The 22743-nt window shown below is 41.5% G+C and overlaps 1 protein-coding gene across 3 annotated transcripts in view; it reads left to right on the plus strand.

Annotated features, from left to right (window-relative positions):
* The window catches only part of LOC122557100 (connector enhancer of kinase suppressor of ras 2), a 585950-nt gene that overhangs the window by 560447 nt on the left and 2760 nt on the right, over positions 1-22743 (plus strand). For 2 of the 3 annotated variants that reach the window (XM_043704404.2, XM_087992202.1), the window contains 3 exons: positions 2009-2109; positions 4448-4961; positions 16246-16445. In XM_043704404.2, coding sequence (XP_043560339.1) covers positions 2009-2109; positions 4448-4961; positions 16246-16445 — 815 coding nt within the window. The remainder of the gene's footprint in view (positions 1-2008; positions 2110-4447; positions 4962-16245; positions 16446-22743) is intronic. The other variant, XM_043704405.2, reaches the window with a different exon arrangement.

Raw genomic sequence — 22743 nt, forward strand, 5'->3', positions numbered from 1 at the left:
TGTGCAGGATGGGTTGGGCAGATTGCAGTTGCAAAGTTTCAGAAAATAAAAGGAGGAAGCTTTCATATTTTGTCACAAGCTGTGGAGTTTTGGAAACCACACAAAATGCATCATCTGGCCTTGACAAGGTCTCCATCCAGAGGTCAGCCTGATTGATATGCATAGCTTCCAGTCTGGTGGGGAGCAGGCTGCTGCCCCAGCTAGGCCTGATCTCCAAACCCAGTGTACATGTCCATCCCCAGTAATGGACGGAAATCTTTGTGTGGGGCAGGGATCTAGGAAGGAGGCTTTGAGGCCTGTGCAACACGTCTGTTCCTCCTAAGCCCCCCAGTAGTATCACAAAGGCACTTACTTTCTCTTCAAAACACCTCTCTTCAGCTGCCATTTCTCCTCAAGCCTGAGAAACATAACCAGCTGCTGTAAAGCAGGTTATATCAAAAGGTACCAGTCTTGTTAAAGCATCTAAAATGCAACCTATCTCCTGGGAGAGGGTTGATTTCCTGTGCCTTTCCTGTCTCTCTAAAACCACAGTGGCTCAGTGGTTAGCACTGCTGCCTTACAGCGCCAGGGACCCAGGTTCGATTCCAGTCTTGGGTGACTGTGTGGCGTTTGCATGTTCTCCCCGTGTCTGCTTGGTTTCCTCTGCATGCTCTGGTTTACTCCCACAGTCCAAAGATGTGCAGGTCAGGTGAATTGGCCATTCTAAATTGCCCATAGTGTTAGGTGCTTTAGTCAGAGGGAAATGGGTCTGGGTGGTTTCTCTTCGGAGGGTTGGTGTGGACTTGTTGGGCCGAAGGACCTATTTGCACACTGAAGATAATCTAATCTTTAAAAAACCCAGGGTATCTGCAGGTTGGAGTCAGGTTTCCCAAGTACTAGGAACTCTTCCCAATATATCCACATGGTCACTCTTGACGCTCCATATCTTTAAATGGCTGGCATAAAGTGGATCGATGCTGGTTTCACTGTTGTTCATCATTTAAATGTATGATTCGAATGAGAATATAGAAGGCCTGATTAGTAAGTTTGCAGATGATACCAAAATTGGTGGTGTAGTGGACAGTGAAGAACATTATCTAAGAGCACAATGGGATCTTGATCAACTGAGCCAGTGGGCTGAGGAATGGCAAATGGAGTTTAATGCAGATAAATGTAAGGTATTGCATTTTGGTAAGACAAACCAGGGCAGGACTTACACAGTTAATGGTAGGGCCCTGGAGAGTGTTGTAGAACAAACAGACCAGTAGTTCAGGTACATAGTTCCTCGGAAATTGCATTGCAGGTAGCCAGGGTGGTAAAGAAGGTATTTGGCATGTTTGCTTTCATCAGTCAGAGCACTGAATACATGAATTGGGATGTCATGTTACAGTTATGTAAGACATTGCTGGGGCCACATTTAGTGTGTTGCCTTCAATTCTCATCGCTCTGCTCTAGGAAGCATGTTATTGAGCTGGAAAGAGTGCAAAAAAGATTTCCAAGGGTGTTACTGAGAATGGAAAGTTTGCGTTACAAGGAGAGGTTGGGTAGGCCGGGACTTTTTTCCCTGGAGTGCTGGAGGCTGAGGAGTGACCTCATAGAGTTTTATAAAATCATGAGGAACTTAGGTAAATAGCCAAGCTCGTATACCCAGGGTCGGGGAGTCCAAAACTAGGTTTAAGATGAGAGGGGAAAGAATTAAAAAGGGATCTTAGGGGCAACCTTCCCACACACAGGGTGGTGTGTGTATGGGTCGAGCTGCTAGAGAAGTGGTAGAGGTGGGTATATTTGCAACATTTAAAAGACATTTGGACCATATATGGATAGGAAAGAATTAGAGGGATATGGGCCAAATCTGGGCAAATGGGACTATTTTTGTTCAGGAATCCTTGATAGCATGGATGAGTTAGGCTGAAGGGCCTGTTTCTGTGCTGCATGCCTCTAGGGCTCTCATTATCAGCTCCAATAGGGCTGTTCGAAAAGATTTTAAGTCAGCAGTGTTTTACAATGAGGTCTTTTTGTTTTTCTTCAGACTACTGGAGTGAAAGTGACCAAGAGGATGCTAATGATGCTTTAACAGTAAAAGCAGAGGGCCATTCAGCAGTGTGTGACACATACCCCCGGGCACCATCAGTAAGTATCTTAATGCAGCCTTGCTAGTTATGTTGGTAGTTTTTGTAGACAAATAGCTCCAGCGATGTTCATCAGCACGTTACTGGGTTGTTAGGCTAGATTCGGGGCTGAAGTCTTGGAGTGGGTGTTGAATGCACTTAGAGATGAGTGTTCCACTGCCTGAACCATGTTCGAGTCACTTGAGAAATACAGCATTAACCACCTATTTTTAAATGAATGGAAGCTTCCCCTCAGATAGCAGACAGAGGGCTTTCTCTAACATAGTTGGCAAAAAGAAATGAAAAAAAATTGATTTTACAAAGCGGCACGGTGGCTCAGTGGTTAGCACTGCTGCCTCACAGGGATCCGGGTTCAATTCCCACCTCGGGCAACTGTCTGTGGGTTTCCTCCGGGTGCTCCGGTTTCCTCCCACAGTCCAAAGATATGCAAGTTAGGTGAATTGGCCATGCTAAATTGCCCATAGTGTTAGGTGCAGGGGTGAATGTAGGGGAATGGGTCTGGGTCCGGTTGCTGTTCGGAGGGTCTTGTTGGGCCGAAGGGCCTGTTTCCACACTGTAGTGAACCTAATCTAATCAAAGCCAACTATGATCTGGGATGGACTGCCTAAAAGGATAATAGTAATACATTCAACTATAACCTTTAAGTGGAATTTGGATAAGTACTTGAAATGGGAATGTACAGGGCACTGTGAGAGGAGTAAGGGAGTTTGACCAATTAGATAGCTCTTTCAAAGAATCAACACAGGTGATATGGGCCAAATGGCCTCCGTCTGTGCTATGTTTTGCTTTGATTCCTACGCAAAAATTGCAATTTATGTACGTAGTGCCTCAAATAACATGGTAAGCCATCTTAAGGAACTTTTAAGTGTAGTTCAGCAAACAATATGTGTAATTGAGTCACATGTTAGAACAGATGACCAAAGCACTGGCCAAAAAGAGATAGATTTTAGCAAAATTCTTAAAGGAGGTGTTGTGAGTAAATTACCACAAGCTATCTTTAATTTGGCTCAATATTAAGAATTCTCACAATCAAGTAACTATTTAAACTTTATTGTATATAGCAACCAAAATAGAACCCCTCAAGATAGTAGGTTAAGTCTCACAACTCAACTTGGCTGTTACCCGATTATTGGTGGAATTTAGCTACAATTCGGGCCAACAGTGTCGTCTCTCAACATGTCCAGGGTTCTGTTCTTGTGTAGTGTTCTTTTCCGGAGTTCTGTCCCCTCAAGGAATCCTGGAATTGAATTTTTATACAATCTTCCATCCTTCAAGTTTGTGGTGTGACGTTATTGAACCCTTTAGATTCTTTCATCCAAAATAATGCAAGTCTACAACTTGTCTTGGGCTCAGAGGTTCCTGTTCCTTGTTACATTTGGCATTGACTGTTTATTTGAAGACACAACGGTCCTGCAATCAATTCCTAAATCTTTCTGCAGGGCAATCATTTGTCCCTGTTGCATAAGGCAGCCAGTTATCAAGCAGTTGTTAAGGGAGGGAGTTAGGGGAGATGATAGCCCAGTGGTATTATCACTGGAGTATTATTCCAGAGACTATTAATCCAGAGACCCAGGTAATGTTCTGGGGACCTGGGTTTGAATCCTCGCCATGGCAGATGATAGAATCTGAATTCAATAAAAATCCAGAATTAGGAGTTTAATGATGACAATGAATCTATTGTCAATTATCAGAAAACCCCATCTGGTGCACTAATGTCCTTTAGAGAAGGAAACTTCCACCTTTACCTGGTCTGGCCTACATATGACTCCAGACCCACAGCAATGTGGTTGACTCTCCACTGCTCTCTGGGCAATTAGGGATGGGCAATAAATGCTGGCCTGGCCAATGACACCCTCATTCTATGAAAGAACGATAAATAATTTTTAAAGAAAGCTTTTTTCATCTAACTTAAACTGCTTCTTCTCCCGGACATGACTAATTGCTTTCAATTCCTGTATAAATTTGTCCTTGTCCCCTCACAGCTATTCCAGACAGAGGTATTGCTGCTTCTTTCAATTTGTGAACAGTTATTAAAGTTCTGATGCTTACATTATCACAGAGGAGAGATAGTTAGAAAGTTGGAGAGGCTTCAAAATGGAATTTCAATGCTGAGGGCCCCAAGAGTTGTTAATGAGATATGAAGAATCTCACAGAGGTGGAAGAGAGCAGAAATCTGAGGGAGGCAGGGCTGGACGATGTTGCAGAGTTACAAATGTTAGTTGTCTATTTATTAAAATTGCAAATATCAGTTTTCAATCTTATCATTATAAAAATACATAAGGCCATTGCTGATAATTGTCAGTAACTACAGAGGTGTTGCCTCTGACTTTTTTCTATAGGTTAACTCTTCGAGTCCCTACCCAGAACCTAAGCACGGACGACATTTCTCAAGTGAGTCAACATATTCACATTCATCTGCTGAGGACTCACGGCACGATGCATCAGGAAGTACCCATTCGTCTGGCTGTAGATCTTCCTACAGAGAGAGGCGGTCATGGCAGGATCTGATTGAAACCCCGCTAACCAGCTCAGGGTTGCACTTCCTGCAGACTGTCCCGCTGGAAACGGATTATCTCGCCGGCAGAACAGGACTAATGTCACCCGAGAGGAGACGGCAGGCAACGTTACCTGTGCAGAGACGCCACAACCATGACCGTGATGGGCCTTTTCCATTGGTGGAGTGTGAGCGGGGACCTGGGTCTCACAGTAGAGGATGTAAACAACGCAGTCAGAGTCTCCCGAGGAATAGGGAAGCAAGAATGAAAGGACACACGCTCCCTCCTGGACTCGCTGAGGAGAGGTCCGAAGATGATGAGATCCAATGTATCAAGCAAAATGGTGGAAATAAACAAGGTTGGTGTGCCAATATTTTTAATAGAGCCTATTATGTCTGGATAGAGTGATTAAGTGATGAGAGAATATTGTATATGACTGGAATTCATTTCATTGAAGAAGAAACTTGCTCTTCTTATATCACCTTGCACATTCTCAAGATGCTCCCATAAGACAGGGCAGGCAATGACTTGCTTTTGCAGTGATGTCCTTGTTGTTGCACAGACACATTGTCAGGTCCCAGAAACAACAGATGGGAAGAGTGATCAGTTAAGCAGTTTTGGTGCCTTTGGTTGAGAGAGAAATGATGGACAAAACACTGAATAATCTTGCTCTTTGATCTCGTTCCAATAGCAATCTGATCAGGCATACGGCCTTGAATTCATGTCTTACCCAAATGACAGAACTGGGGCGCCCTCCTCTGTATAGGAGTGAAGTGTCAACTAGATTACAATATGAAAGTCAAACTCAGCTCCTTGTACCCAAGAATCTTGTGCCTCAGAAGGGGATCACCACTGAGCCACGTTAAGAAAAACTAAAAAAAAGGCAATCACCAAATCAGGAGGAACTGTTAAATTCCCTTCACATTGTGAAGCCCATTTTGTCTTCAATACTGAGTGTCTGGTTTATACAGACAAGCCATTTTCTCTCAGTACCTCATAAGGTAATAGACAAACTCATAAAAATCAAGACATTTTGTATAAAAATTATGAGTTACTTTTTATTTACAAACATAAGTGGGTATAGTTTGTCAATTAGTTTTTAAATGGCATGAGTCTTATTAAAGCTCTACCTGAAGCTCTACACAGAAACTATATTACTGCTTTTTCTTACTTTATAATAAACCTTTAAATAATTCCTAAATGTGTAATAAAAGACAATCTGTCCTTCCACTACAGCTGAAACAGGTGCCTTCTTATAGGACAAAAACGTAACTTACTTGTCCAAGTTTAACACATTCACAGATTAAAAGTATGTTTATCTATTGTGGAGTAACTCTTAGCACCTTCAAGTTATGATAGTGAATGACAAATTAAGACAGACATACGATAAATAACTGGCAGGTAAAGATACTCTGTCTCATTCAAGCGGTCTCGCGTAAGTGCACGTATACTTGCCATTGTAAAATAGAGGAAGTTGTGTGGATCAATAGGTAATGCAGTGTTTCAGAGCCAGAATCTCTGGTATCAGGACCTACTTGTTGGTCTCGAAAGGAATATTTTAGTTGTGGTCCTTCTGAAGGAGAAGGCAAAGTCCCTGTGAAGATACAAAACAAATCTGTAAAACATAATTTTTTTTCAATGATTGGTCTTATTGTTCACTTACAATATCTTGAAACAAGTTCATCTAACAAATAACCAAGTCTGATGAGAGATACCAAGCGAGCAGTACAACTGTCCTGCTCTGCTAGTGCCAAGAATTGCCATTTGAGTTTCACCATTATTCCTCATGCAGGGACACACCTCAAAGTGCTTCACTTTAAGAATATTAAAGAATAGATACTGAGCAATCAGGCAAGTTTAAAAATAAAGTTGAGATTTGGGAAGGAAAGGTAGAAAAATGCTTCTGTTTTATTTTTAAACACAGAGAGGGGCGTGAGACTGAACAACAAGGGCAATGTGAGGCACCATCCTTTTGAAGAAGGGAAAAAGAGCAAGAGGCATTGTCATTGGAGTGGAAAGGTCATGCAGGAATTTGAAAATTAGGCTAAAAGTTAATTCATTTCCATTAGGCCCAGATCAAGGGAGCAAAAACCACTTTGGGATGTGACCCTGTATGAGGAATCATGGTGAAAGGCAAATTGTCAACTCATGGCACTAACAAAGAGCACAGTCGTACTGCTCACTTGATACCTCTCATCAGAATTGGTCATTTGTTATATGTAATTGTTTCAAGATATTATAAGTGAACAATAAGACCAATCATTGAAAAGTTTATGTTTTACAGGTTTGTTTTGTATCTCTACAGGGACTTCGCTTTCTCATTTGGGGAACAGTGAGGGAGTATTAGAAGGAGTACACTTCAAATGTTCCTTCTGTGACTAAAACGTCCCGCAGGTCTTGAACCCAGAAATCCTGGCGCTGAAACAGGGCACTGCCTACTGAACTACACAACCTCCTCTATTTTACAATGGGGAATATATGTGCACTTATGCGAGACAGGCTAAATGGGACAGAGTATCTTTACCTGCCAGTATTTATCATATGTCTATCTTAGCTAGCCAGTGGCCATCAAACTCATAGTGTTTAGCCATTGTTCCCTTGGGATGCAAACATCAAAAATAAGAGCAGAAATGGACCATTTCGCCCTTTGAGTCTAATCTGACATTCAGTATGGATGTGGTTGATTGGTTTTTTTTTGGAATTCCCATTTATCCTTGACGACCTTTGACTTCCCTACCAAACAAGAATCTAGCTACAGCTGTCTTAAAAATACTCAATGAGCCCTATTTTCACTGCCTTAAGAGGCAGAGAGTTTCAAAGTCCTATAATACTCTGACAGAATAAAATTCTCCTCGTCTCTGTCCTTAAAGAGTGAACCGTAATTTTAAAATAGTTCCTCATAGTTCTGGACTGGCCCACAATTAAGCATCCAGTTCTTACACACTTTAATCAAGTCACCTCACAGTCTTCTAAACTCCAATGGAGACAAACCCAGCCTATGCAGCCAATCCTCATAATACACTTATTGCATGTATCAATGTAGTAAACTTCCTCAGAATTGCCTCCAATGCAAATACATCCTTTCTTAAATAGGGATGCCAAAACTGTACACAGTATTTGAGATGTAGTCTTAATAATACCCAGTATACAAAGAACAAAGAACATTACAGCACAGGAACAGGCCTTTCAGCCCTCCAAGCCTGCGCTGATCCAGATCCTCTATCTAAACCTGTCACCTGTTTTCTAAGGATCTGCTCCCTGCCCATTCATGTATTTGTCTAGATATATCTTAAATAATGCTATCGCGCCTGCCTCTACTACCTCCGCTGGCAATGCGTTCCAGGTACCCACCGCCCTCTGTGTAAAGAATTTTCCACACATATCTCCCTTAAACTTTTTCCCTCTCACCTTGAACTCGTGACCCTTAGTAATTGAGTCACCCACTCTGGGAAAAAGCTTCTTGCTATCCGCCCTATTGATACCTCTCATGATTTTGTAGACCTCAATCAAGGCCTCCTCAACCTCAGCCTATCTAATGAAAATAATCCTAATCTACTCAACCTTTCTTCATAGTTAGCACCCTCCATACCAGGCAATATCCTGGTGAACCTCCTCTGCACCCTCTCCAAAGCATCCATAAGTGAAACACCCTGACTGTAATATTCAATTCCTCACATACTAAAGGAGAGCAGCCCTTTCGCCTTTCTGATTATGTGTTGTACCTGCATACTGATGTTTTGTGACTCGTGCACTAGAACATCAAGATCTCTCGGGAGCTTGGAATTTTGCAGTCATTCCCCATTTATTTAAAACTTGCTTTTTTTTTTATTCTTCCTGTCAAAGTGAACATCCTTATATTTTCCCAAGTTGTATTCCATCTGCCAGATTTTTGCCCACTCCATATCCACTTGCAAATCCTTTTATGTGCTCTCCATAATGTACTTTCCTACCTATCTTTGTTTCATCTGCAAATTAAGCCAACATGTCTTTGCTCCCCTCATCTGAGTCATTGATTGAAATTGTAAAAGATTGAGGCCCCAGCACAGACCTCTGAAGGACCAGTCTTCACATCCTGCCAACAGACATAGATTCCTTTATTTATACCCTCTGTTTTCTGCCAGCCAGCTTATCTTACCCCTTTAAAAGTGATGAGTGATGTTTTGTAGAAGGTATCTATGTAAAATTCTGGAGTCTTTGTAGGAGTGCTCCCTCTGCCTGTGACCAAGATACTGATCAGCAGACTGAAAGTCAGCAAGCTATTTCGAATTAGCCGATCAAATATCAACAACAAAGACTTCTGGTCAGGTCAAAAATAAGGCTGAATTTGACTAAGAAATCATGTATCCAGCAGTAAGTTCATGAAAACTGGCATATCTGTTTCAAGCACACATTTATCTTCCCTGGTGGTCAGGTGGTTAGGATGCTGTGTTTTCACTACCACATCTCAGGTTTGTTTCCCACACAGAGAATGAGCATTTATAAAGGAGGTGATGACCCAGTGGTATTCTCGCTGGCCTATTAATCAAGACACCTTGTTAATGCTCTGGGGGCCTAGATTTGAATCCTGCCACACAGATTGTGGAATTTGAGGGGGTGGCAGGGTGGCTCAGTGGTTAGCACTGCTTCCTCACAGCTCCAAGGATCTGGGTTTGATTCCACCTTCGGGCAACTGTCTGCATGGAATTTGCACATTCTCCCTGTGTCTACAGTCCAACGATGTGCAGGTTAATTGGGTTGGCCATGCTAAATTGCCCGTAGTGGCCAGGGATGAGCAGGCTAGGTGGGTTAAGCCGTGGGAAAGGCAGGGTTACAGAGATTAGGTGGGATGCTCTTCAGAGGGTCAGTGTGTACTCCTTGGGCCAAGTGGTCTCTTTCGGCACTGCAGGGATTCTATGATGATCATTAGTGTACTGCCTCTCACTTTGTTCCAGGAAAGGAAAATAATGAAGAGCCTTTGGTCAAGACAGGAAGGGACCCATTGGGCCTGAATGGGATTTAGGTCTGGAACAAATTGATGGTACACATTTATTTATACACATGGTTCAGCCTTTACATTTAATTCAATGCAGTCACTATCTACTACAGATCCATACAATATTCCATTTCACATTTTAAATAAACCTTGGAAATTTTATCTCTGATCCATTTATTCTAGGTTAAAAAACCACACAACATCAGGTTATAGTTCAACAGGTTTATTTAGAAACACCAGCTTTCAGAGCACTGCTCCTTCATCAGGGGCAGGATCATAAGACACAGAACTTATAGCAAAAGATCACAGTGTCACGCAACTGAAACAATATATTGTACTAATCTAGATTACTGTTAAGTCTTTCATCTTTTAGAATGGGTTGCAGGCTTCGGTTCATTAATATGTAAATCCCAGAACTTCTTTCAAGTCATTCTCAAGATAACTTAAGGTTTTATTAAAAAAAAGTGACAGCTCGGCTCAGGCAATGCATTAAAGGTGTGAGGTTAAAGCCTATTGTATCCCAATCTTGAGTCAGACAATTTCCAAAGTAGGAATTTATAAAATGTTATATGGATTGACTGCCTGCACTGACTGCATGCAGATTGTATAGTTTTTGACCAAAAATAGAATGTGTCTGCAAATACAATTCTGCAAATGCAAATTCACCCCATAGACTTATATATGTGTTCTGTGTGTGTGCATGTGAGAGAAAGAGAGTGTGTGTGTGAGTGTAAGTGTGCATGAGAGAGAGTGTGTTTACGTGTATGCATGGCTGTGGTGGAGTATAAGCCTGTGAGAGGATGTGTGCATGGGAGTGAGTGTGAGGGGTGTATGCATGTGTGTCTGAGAGAGAGTATGTGGATGAGAGAGTGTGTGTGTGTATTGTGTAGTGGGGTCAGCTGTAGTCTGACATGAACCCCAAGGTCCTGGTTGAGGCTTTTGCCTTGGGAACTGAGCTTGGCTATCAGCCTCTGCTCGACCACTCTGCATTGTTGCATATCCCGAAGTCCACCTTGGAGGATGGTCACCCGAAGATCCAAATGTCCCTGACCGCTGAAATGTTCCCCGACTGGGAGGGAGCATGCCTGTCTGGCAGTTGTTGCAAAGTGTCCATTCGTCCATTGTCGTAGCATCTGCTTCGTCTCACCAATGTACCATGTCTCGGGGCATCCTTGCCTGCAGCGTATGAGATAGACAATGTTGGGCGAGTCACTTGACTACCTGCTGTGTACATGATAAATGGTGTCCTCACATGTAATGGTGGTACCCATGTCGACACTCTGACACGTCTTGCAGTGGTTGCCTTGACAGGGTTGTATGGTGTTGTGGATGATATTGTCCTGAAGCGGAGAAACTACGCCATGTTCTTTGCAGCCTGCAACATGTTATCGATGAGGATGAACACCTCACCAAGACTTCACTACGCTTCCACTTCTTGCCTTTAAACAACCACTAAATCTTAAACAGACCATTGTCCGCAGCAAACTGCCCAGCCTTCAGGACAACATCATCCACAACACCGTACAACCCCGTCATGGCAACCACAACAAGATGTGCCAACATGGATACCACTGTTACACATGGGGACACCACCCACTATGTACACAGCAGGTACTCATGTGACTCAGCTAACGTTATCTATCTTCCACACTGCAGGCAAAATTGCCCTGAGGCATGGTATGTTGGTGAGACCAAACGGATGCTATGACAATGGATGAATGGACAATGTGCAACAATTGCCAGACAGGGATGTTCCCTCCCAGTTGGGGAACACTTCAGTGGTCAGGGACGTTTGGCCTCAGACCTTCGGGTGACCATCCTCCAAGGTGGACTTCGGGATATGCAACAATGCAGAGTGGCCAAACAGAGGCTGATAGCCAAGCTCAGTACCCATGGGGATGGCCTCAACCGGGACTTTGGGTTCATGTCACACTATACACTCTCTCTCACACACACACACAAGCACACATACTCTTACATACTCACACACCCACTCTCTCATACACACGCTCTCGCTCAGACACACACACATACAACCCCCGCACTCACACCCATGCACACCCTTTCACAGGCTTTGACTCTGTCAAACTCATGATGCACTCTACCAAGCATGCGCACATATAAACGCACACTCTCTCATGCACACACTTACATGCACTCTCTCTCTCTCTCTCTTCCATCACGCTATCACGCGCACGCCCACACACACACGTCTATGGGGGAATTTGCATTTGCAGATTCTATTTTTCCTTAAAAAGCACACAATTTACAGGCAGTTAATCCATATAACATTTCATAAATTCCTACTTTTCAAATGGAGCCAGTCTGACTAAAGTTTGGGACACAGACAGTCTCTAACCTCACACCTTTGATACATTGTCTCAGCTGAGATGTCACCTTTTCTTATAAAGCCTTAAGTTATTGCGAGAATGTGACTTAAAAGAAGTTCTGGGATTTACACATTGACGAACCGAAACCTGCAACCCATTCTAAAAGATGAAAGACTTAAAAAGCAATCTAGGTTTGTTTAATATATCATTTTAAATGCATGATATCGTGATCTTTTGCTATGCATTCTGTGTCTTATGATCCTGCCCCACTAGTTACGTGATAAAGGTGCGGCACTCTGAAAGTTAATGCTTCCAAATAAACCTGTTGGACTATAACCTGGTCTTGTGTGATTTTTAACTTTGTTCATCCCAGTCCAACCCCAGCACCTCCACCCCATTTATTCTAATGATCCAGTTTTCACACTAGTATTCCTGAAGTGTTTTCTGTGTTTTTGCACTCAAGGACTCCACCCCAACCAATGTGGTTGAAAGGGCCCTGGACCCTAACCACCCCACTTCCCACACTTCTACTGTCATTGCTTTGAGCACAATGAAAGGGTTCTCTTGGCCCTCACCAGTGCCTGTTCTCAGTAGATTGTGTTCTGCCATTTCAATCGCCTCCAGGGAGATGCCACCACCCCACAAAATGCATCGTCCTCTCAGTGGTCGGTATTCTGAAGGGGTTATTCGCTCCTTGTTATCCTGATCCGCTCTTTAATTTACCCCACTCATCCCCTTCCCACAGCATCTTTCCAATCAAACACAGGGGTCAGAACAGCTGCCTTTTTCCTTCTCAGCTCCGCACTGTCAGAGTTGCTACCTTCAATTCTCTCCAATTTAGTTCACTGTATTCACTGTTCACAGTGTGCTCTCCTCGAAAGAGTGGAGACAAAACACAAATTGGTTAACCCTCCTGCAAGACACCTCCGTTCAGTCTGTGAACATGACCCTGAGCATCTGGAGGCTTGTTATTTTAATTTTTCACTTTACTCTGACTTTGACATCGCTGTCCTTGACCTACGGCATTCTTCCAAAGTTGTCTTTTGATTAGAATACTTCACAGCCTCCGGCCTCAACAGTGAGCACAAAAATTTCAAATCATAATTTCTGCCTTTCCAGTTTGATTCACTTTCTTTGTGTCTTTCCATTTTCCTCTTTTTTTATCTCTCAGTCAGTGGGACATCTGCCCTAAGTACATCCTTGGTTGCTTTTCTTGCCCCGTCTCTTTAACTCCTTTGATCCTAGAGGGTGACTTTTTCATCTATGCAATGCCCCCTGTCTTCTGCCCTATCATTGACCCTCCTTCTGTCCTTATCCCACTGACCTCTTGCTCAATACCTGCACCAGCTCTAACTTTTTCCCCGTTCTGATGAAGTGTCATTGATAACTCTGTTCTTTCTCTGCCATAACTTGCTGAATATCTCCAGCATTTTCAGTTTCCATGTTTAAAAACTCCATTTACACTCTTCGGACAACCAAGCAACAAAATCAGTGAAAAATCAGATAGATAATCCAACTGTGTAAGTCACCTGGCAGAATAGGTAAAAGTGACGCCCCCTATATGTTGCACTGTGACCTCACTACAGCATTGTCTCCCATTGGCAATAGAAAGAACTATGGCTCGGCAAGAGGATAATTATGGTCACTTAAGTCTCAACTTTCCGACAGAGAGTTAAATGCAGTCGTTGAATTGTACTGGCGAAGGGTTCCACCTCAATCAGTTCTGACCATAGAAGCCCAGACAGTGAGAAGCAAAAATAGAACAGCTCCCAAGTACAGAATTCAGTCAGATGCACCAGAATGCTCTTTCATTGTTTCAATTGAATCATGGGGGGCAATCTGCAAAAACTAATCCCTTGTGAAAAGCAAGGCTCAATGATGCACTGAGGCCAGTTTTTTTGAGATGGATCCTCGCCAAGACGGTAATTTAATTGGATGTGGAGATTGGTTCATCCAGTTGATCTTCCAGTGGTTCAGATAAAATAGGAGGAGTGAGAATCAGATGCTGTGTGCTTTATATTCAATCCACATTCCCACCAAGAGAGGGCCATTCAAGTTTGTGCGAGTTACCTCCTTTTGTTTCTGTGAGACAACAGCACTGATCATTATGCGCATTCTGCCAGTAAATCATGCCTTTCCATTCATATCATTGTCACCATATTACATCTAAAGTTCATCATTCTTTCTCTTCGACACCATCCTCCTTCCCCTAGTTGAAAGTGAGAACTGCAGATGCTGGAGATCAGAGTCGAGAGTGTGGCTCTGGAAAAGCACAGCAGGTCAGGCAATGTCCGAGGAGCAGGAGAATTGACGTTTTGGGCATATTCCTGATGAAGATCTTCTGCCCAAAATGTCAATTCTCCTGCTCCTCGGATGCTGCCTGACCTGCTGTACTTTTCCAGCACCACACTCTCGACGTCCACCTACCAACCTCCCCCAGCTCAATCTGGTCAATTTCTTTAACTTGGGATCTCAAATGAAGCAATCATTCTAAATTTTTAAACCACGGGAGCAGCCTAGAGTTTAATTTCTAATCAACAGTATTTCTGTGTCAGTGAATGAGGCTTTCATTTGCTTGACTAGCACCAGAACAGTAATTCCTTCGGGCAGATATCAGCAAATTTATTTTGTTTAAAGAAAGTGAAACAGTGCATGTAAATAATGATGATTTACGAATACGGCAGTTTATTTTATCAGTCATTAATAACCTGCAACTGTTGGTCAGTAAAAGAGTGAGTGTTGCCCCTCCTACTTTAAAAATCCCCTGTTCCCTGTTTCAGGCCAATCAGCAAGGCCACAGTCACATGACGTAAATAATGTAATCTTGTAAGATTACATTGTTTATGTCTGAAAACAGTGGAAACAGCACAAGAATGGAGAATTTGTGAGGTAAGAGGGAGCAGTGAGCGATTCATGGTTAAATTAAATGTTAAATGGGTTTTGTTTCCTGTTTTATTTATATAGTAATCTTAAAAGGTACGGCTAATTCACCATATCTGATTTGTTTTCTTGTAACACATATATTTGAATTGGAATGTTGCACATGTCTCTGCAACTACTACTATTGTAGATAATGTAAAATGTGCCAAATGGTTTGTAAGTCAAAACATGCAGTTTAAAATGCAGGGAATAGATTCATCTAAGATTCAACTAGAATACCCATAATAGATTTATAGATTGGATGCCTTTTTCATTTAAAGATTGTAAGTGCACCACAGTTTCCGTTGGAAGAATTGCATTTTAGCATTTAATTGCTTGATTTGAGACTGATTGACATGTAGCTGTGATAATAAGTAAGAACTGATCTGATTCCAGTTAACAAATCTCCCATGCAGTCTTTGCCCGGAGAAAACCTGATTATTTATTTAAGTGTAGTTGCATGCACAGATTTCATTATGTATGGAGCACTTAGCAGTTCAAAAGAGTGACTTTTGTTTTAATAGATGGTTGTTAGCCATGCCTCTCTGTAAACATGACATCTGTTGGCAAATATAAATTTATTCTGCTTTTTGTAAACCTTTCAATATTGAGTCTAATCTCCAAAAGATATTTTTCAGTAAAGCATTGATTTAGCAAGCATTTACAAACCTTTTATGTTATTGGCCCAATAATATGTCAAGTATTAATTTTTAATTCCATCTATTTATAATTTTATGATACATTTTCACATAATATTTTGTAGTTTTTCATGGACTGCTCTGCAAATGTTAGGTTCCCATTTTGGTGTTATTCTAGTTATATGAAATCCAGCCTAAAATAATAATGGTATCCCACTCAAAAAAAAACATATCCACAGCCCAAGGCTGAATTGTTGTGTAATGTAACATCAAAAAATTCATAAAATTTCCATATAGATTAGGTAACCAAGTTAAAGTATCTATATAAGAACAAGAAGAGACAAACAAATTCAGCAGGTAACAGGGTAGTGATGAAAGGAATATTAAAAGAAGTATTATTGGATTAAAATTACATTAAAAATACAAAGCAAAACCCTATTCCTACAGGCACTGAAATGTGTATATAAATGAGTGAATATTGATTGGATTCAATTCTTTTCCCTTAAGGGAGTATCATTCATGGATACAGTCTCAAGGAGCTCTGCATTTTGTTTTATACCAGCGCACTTGCTGCAGAATCATTTTAGGCTAACTTATAAAATAATTAGGTTCCTTGCCACTTCCAAAAAGCCTTACTTTGTAGAAACCCCTATAACAAATCTACTCCTATGTCAGTCACAAGTGTTCATACAAAATACAGGCTGGATGTAGAAGTGTGTGTTTAAAGTCCAGTTTAGTCAGTGGCTGTGACAAGATTCAAACGCCTGCAATATTCCCTTCCAGAAAGTACAGCAGAAGACAGAAGATCTACCGACGGGTTGCAGGAGCTGTACAGGTCCCTGGAGCAGGCCAGTCTGTCTGCACTCGGAGAGCAACGCCCTTCCACCAAACAAGAATTCAGAAGGTCTTTTATAAAGAGATGTAATGATCCAGTTGTCAATGAAAAATTGCACCACATTAGGATGCTGAAGAGTACACTAAAGGTGAGAAGCAGCATCACTAACTTCTTCTAAATCTGAAACTTGAGGAACAAGATGCCGATTTGTGGAATACACATTTGACCTTTCTGACCAGCTGTAACGCTTAGTTTTAATTGAGTTGAGAGAGTAAAGTGCATAAACATCCTCTCAACATGGGGAGCCTTCAGAGGATGCAACACAGGTTCACAGAATGGTATCCAGGGTTTATAAGGGTGCATTATGAGGAGGGGTTTCAGATACATGGCTTGTGCTCCCCAGAGCATAGAAGGTTGAGGATTGAGATGCATAAAGTGTTAAGAAGTCAGCAGCACAGACACATTGATTCATCTGGTGGAGTCATCAAGAGGAAAGGCATGTTGAGAGCTAAGCAACTCAAGAATGAAGTCAGGAAGCAATGTCAACACAAAGGATTATCTGGAAATATGGTTTATTTTAACCTCCCAGCCTGCTTCCCCCTAGTAATGCTGCCCATGAAAGGATGTGGATCATGTGTCAATTAGAGATTTTTGTACTAATTTTGACAGGCTTACCTCAGTTACTGTGTCCAGGGATATGGAAGCAGAGGCAGGACAATGCAGATGGGGTGCACATCAATCAGAGTGTTACTGAATGACAGCTCCAAGGCTAAATGGCTTGGTCCTGTTCCGATGATTGCTTAACTCACCTAAGCAACACCGGGCCATTTTAGTGGAAGCATTAATCTGTTTAAAATATTGGGATAGCACTTCCACTGAAATGCCAATGTTGGAATGTCTAGTGACCATAGTAGCCGTGGTTTTACTGATACTGACAGAGGTAATTAAATATTTTGAATCCATTAGTTTGTTATCCTTCACATGGCCACATCCAACTTCCTCCTTTACCTGCCTCCCCAAAAAAAGTTCCATATCAAGACTAGAAGAATAACATATCGCCAATTTTATTGGCCTCTTCAACTACTGAAGTGTAATTGATGTGCAAAAGTTGTAGGTCTCTGCCCAGAAGTGGCGAACCAGAGAGGACTCACCAAGGACTTCCCATCTATTTGCCAATCTGTCCATTTCCTGTGGCTGGATGCCTGGTTTCTCATCACTTGTCTGAGGCACGCATGTGAGGAATGTCTGATCAGTTACAATCTCCTTGAATGGTCTAGGAGGTTTGAGGGGCCCAATGGCCAGGTCATGCTCTTATTTCTTACGATCTTATGGATTAGCATCAGAAATCGATAGTGTGGCTCGACTGTACTTTATCATATGAATCATCATGTGGCAGGTTTCGCTAACCATGAGGAAGCTGAGAATTCCTTCATGCTTACAACATATTATTTGTGACTCATTTATAATTATGAAGACTCAAAATTGCCACAGTTCTAGTTTTCCATTCCTCCCCAACACCCAGAGCACGAAATGCCGCAAAAGTAAATGACGGTAACTTCGGTCATCTTGCTTGTAATGGGGACCCTCACTCAATGGTTCAGTCAATTGCAATGCTGATCCCAGCAGTGGTCAGCTCCTCCATTTCTCAATGGACACCACACTTACCAAACTGAGGCACCTGAGAAGATCAGCATTGCAGAAGGAACAAGTGAATATTAGTTTTGCATCCTGTGCCAGCAGTGAAGGTTGCTGCAAGGATGGGATTGTGCAGCAATGCTGTCAGTATACCTTCGACTGAAAACTGCAACTTTGCAGCAAACCCCTCACCCAAAATGCAGCTGATTATAGGCATCTTGGAACTGAGCAGTGGGAGACATTTTAGCCATGAGATTTACAGGTTATCTCATCTCTTCTCTCAATGCTGTGTCTCAGTTCTGATGTGATACATTAAATGGATTGAATGAGGCAACTGCTTTGTCCAACAGAGTCGCCCAGTGTCTATCTGCACCATAACAGTTAAACAGAAATGAAAACAGAAGAAGATGAAGACATTCCAGGATGCCAGAGATGATGTTATTTAAGCATAACAATTTCTCCACTAAATTATAAGATTATCTCAGAAGAAGAATCAATGAGCTTTATAGTTATTTGAATACTGAGGCTCTGTTTACTAAAAAATCTGTTCACAGTTAGCATGCTTTTAAACTTCTGGAAAAGCACTGACATGTGGGGAATAAATAGGGAATTCAAAAGGAATTCAGTATGAATATAATCTGAGGTATTGTATGAAAGGGTCAGTTTGGCTCAGTTGAGAACAGTGTAAATTCTGAATGAGAGATTTCAAGTCTCGGTCCAGAATCTTCAACATATAATTTAGGCTGGCACTGAACACAGAACTGAAGGAGAGCTTTTTTACCTCCCCCTGAAGAAAGATTAAACCAAGGCCTTAGTTGTCATGTCAAGTGGACATAATCAAACCCATGGCACCATTCAAAGAGCTCACTTAGTCTAATAAGGGAGCCTCTGCCTCAAATAAACTGGCTCTGGCATTTCCTTACGTAGCAACAGTAATTGGATTTCGAAAACAATTTGTTTCAGGATATACTGCAGAAGCTAAAGGCAGGTTTTCAATCAAAAGATTTTCCTAATTTCTAAATTGACAATTACTGCTGTTATCCCTGTGTGAGTTACACTGACATTCCTGGTAGCTGACAAAGTCTTAGTACCATCTGTTGTGTATGACTCAGTCCCATTATGCACAAGTTGTTTTTCTTCAGTTCCTTGCATAGAAAAGAACCCATATCACCAGTCAAAGCAGAATAGGGTGATATCCTGTCATCCTGGCCAACATACATCCCTCAGCATCATTGGATGAACTGGCTATTCATTTCATTGCTATATGTAGGGTTTTGCTGTGCATTGGTGTTTGTTCTGAGGGATCACCACTCAGAACCTAGGTCGTATCTGCCTTCAGGTGAACTCAAAGTATCTTGTGGCATTATTTTTAAGAGGCAAAAAGAGTTCTCCACACTGTCGTACTCAATATGCACCCTACAACCAGTATCACTGAAAAGCCAAGTTTTATCAGATTATTATTGCTGTTTTTGAGACCTTCCTGTGTGAATATTGACTGCTGCATTTCTGACATTTTGATACTTCCAAAATACCTTTAAGTCATTTTCAGATGTCCTGAGATTGTGAAGTGAGCATTAGAGATGCAAGCCTTCTTTCTCATTCCAATAATTCATTTCAATTCATTCCATTCCAACAATTCACTTCAACCTAATTAACTATGTGCACTGCTTTGAAGTGTTCCTGTGAGATGTGACAAACATATGGTTTAAGCCTGTTTTTGAGTTTTTCAATGAACTTCATTTCCAGGCTGCTTTGTGAAGCTCTAGACGTCCTATTTTGCGGAATGATTGGGAGCAGAAGTGCTGAGATTTTTTTCAAGATTGGTGAAACAACAGGTTCAGAGTGAATCTGTCAAGCGACTTCATTTTATGGTTTAGGATTATTTGGAGAACAAAACTAAAATAAATAGTTTGGAAAGTACCTTTCAATAATAACTGCCTATAACAGGACTACCATGTCTTCAAGCATGTTCCAAACCAAAATGAATAACTTCCGCCCTTAGTTGTTGTTTGTACTCACTTCCCTTATGTCAAGCAAGGAATTAATGATGAAAGTGCAGTTCTCTTCATCACATCAACATGGTTCTTTGAGATACTTTTGCATTTATAATTTGCAATGAACAGACCATCAGTAGCTAGTGTGGTAAATAAAACAGCAGCCCATGTGACCCTGATTATTCCAGAGTTCCAGCAGTGGTTAAAGGCACCAATTCCATGGTGGTTGTAGATCCAAATACAGTCGCAACATTTAGAAGACATTTGGACAGGTACATGGATAGGAAGGGTTTAGAGGGAAATGGGCCAAATGCAGGCAAATGGGACTACTTTAGCTTCGGAAACTTGGTCAGCATGGACGAGTTGGGATGAAGGGTCTGTTTCCATGCTGTATGACTCTGTGACTCTGTCACACTGGCTCTCTAAAATTTCACATTATTACTAACAATGTTTACAAAAGCAAAACGTCCTGCAGAGCTAACAGGTCAGCACGTAACTACTATCCAGCTACACTCTAAACAGCAATAACCTTTCCCATAACTTGTTAATCTCTTTCTACATGGAGCAATGATGAAAGATACGAGAGACTCAATTTTGTCCTTAACATTGCACAGTGAATCTGGCCAAAGAGGGGACTTGAGTTTTCAATGCTTTCTACTAATACAGATTAATCTTATCCCCTTTCTTTCCCTCCCTTCCTACCCCTTCTTCCTCACTTTCTCCTCCTCCTAAGCTGTAAGTTATCAATCATGTAGAGTTTGAACCAATCAGAATTCAACTACCTTCACCAAGAATTGGGTCATAGTCTTCAAACAGTAAGCTTGCTAAAGTAACAAATTCCATGGATCCTAATGGAGGCAGCAGAGAAAATACCTGTCATGATTTAATTAAACCAAAATAGTCATTTATCAATTCTGAATGGAAGCAATCTTTGTTAATGGCCTAACATGTTAATCAATAAATGCATCCACTTCAAATAATCAGAACCTAAAGCTTTATATTCTCTTCGTTTAATCTCAGACAACAACATAATAGCACACATAAAAAAGGCAGAGGAAAAAAAACTATCAAACTGAGTGTCTGTTCCTGTTGATACATGCTGAAAATAAATAATACTGTACTGCGTGGGGCAGGCTCAGGATCAGATATCCTTTAGATTAATGTACTCCGTTATCACTCACTAAAGGTTACTGGTTCAACCCATGTCAGAATACAGCTATAACTGTTTGGATTTTTCAAAAATTCTTTCGTGGGATGAGGGAAAGTTCAGGTTTATTTCTCAGTAATGTACAATATCAATAAGACACTTAGAGAACAAGATTTCAACCAATTCAATTAGAACAATGCACAAAGGTTCAAAATACGATTTCCAGAACATATTTCTCACACAACCTGATAACTGTCTGAACTTTTGCATGAAATAATCTTTTATAAATCTATTTACAAATATATATGTGGTTGATGTGACCCACCAACTAATGCAGTTCAGAGAGAGCTGAAGATTTTGGGGAAAATCCTCAATATGTGTTTCAGGTCAAAAACCCTTCAGCACAGAACTGTCAACCAGTGAAGATCGGAGACAGAATGGAATCCACTACACTGCAGGATTGTTTTTTTGCTCAGACTTTGTTCCTATTTTGACCAAATTGATCTGAAGTGAAAGACAGATAAAGTGTTGATACCTTGACTAATTGAGTTAAAAATCACACAACACCGGGTTATGGTCCAACAGTTTTAATTGGCTATAACCTGGTGTTGTGTGATTTTTAACTTTGTACACCCCAGTCCAACACCGGCATCTCCAAATCTTGACTAATTGACAAAGCAAACAAGTGGTAATTTCTCCCAAACCTCGATTCTAAGATTTGGTCAGGAATTATGGCTTTCATTTTAACTCTAGCTATCCCAAAGCTGCATTAAGTAAAATGCACAAAACCTATGCTGTTTGCCACACAGGGATAACTCCTTTCCTTGATGTCAGATAGTGTCAGGATGCAATTTGCAAAGAGTTATAATGGGAGGGGAGCTGTGGTCCATATGTGACAGGGGAGGACCAATATTTGTATACTGTTTGACTGTTTCTCTCCATTTTCTTGGAGTGGATAGGCAGACACTGTTGGTAAAACATTGTTGTCAAGGTCAGAATCATTGAAATAGTTCACCTGGAAAACAGCATTTCCACACCATATCTCTGACTAAAAGCACTGGCTAAAAACTCTTCACTTGATGCGCACTGTTTTTACAATTCCTATCGTGAAATGATCCAGAAAGACTGAGTTTTTCAGAGAACCTACATCCAACTTTCCCAGTAAAGCTGCCAGGCAGAGTCTCACTGAATGGTGACTCAGAGAAACAACATAGACGTCCCAAAGAGTATTACAGTCAGCAAAGTACCCTTAAACTGTTGGAAATGTCAGCTATAACAATGTTAGACACAACAAGTCCCAACAAACCTCAAGGCTTGTATTTTTAACATGATGGAAACCCTATGGTGGAAGTGACTTGAAATCATATGTCCTGCCCTGAAAAAGGTATTTCCTATTTGCATGGTGGACGAAGTGAGTCAGGAACGGTTCTCATAAGCCTGGTTTCCAGAGGTAGTTAACCACTCAGTTCACTGGCTGCCTCCACTGAAGTGGGGTTTTGGCATCCCCTATAGCCTGGAACTGAGAATGTGTGCCTGAACTTTACAAACTCAATCTGTCAGGGTATTCCTTTCTTGAGCTAAAGTAGCCCGATGCTTACAGTGCTGCAACACCAGAACAGGTACCTTTTCTGAGAAGGGTAGTTTTGGGTGAGGGGCATTGGGGGCCAAGC

The sequence above is a fragment of the Chiloscyllium plagiosum genome, unplaced genomic scaffold (assembly GCF_037043375.1).
Source record: "Chiloscyllium plagiosum isolate Xiang-an unplaced genomic scaffold, Cpla_swu_hap1 HiC_scaffold_11, whole genome shotgun sequence".
Lineage (NCBI taxonomy): Eukaryota > Metazoa > Chordata > Chondrichthyes > Orectolobiformes > Hemiscylliidae > Chiloscyllium > Chiloscyllium plagiosum.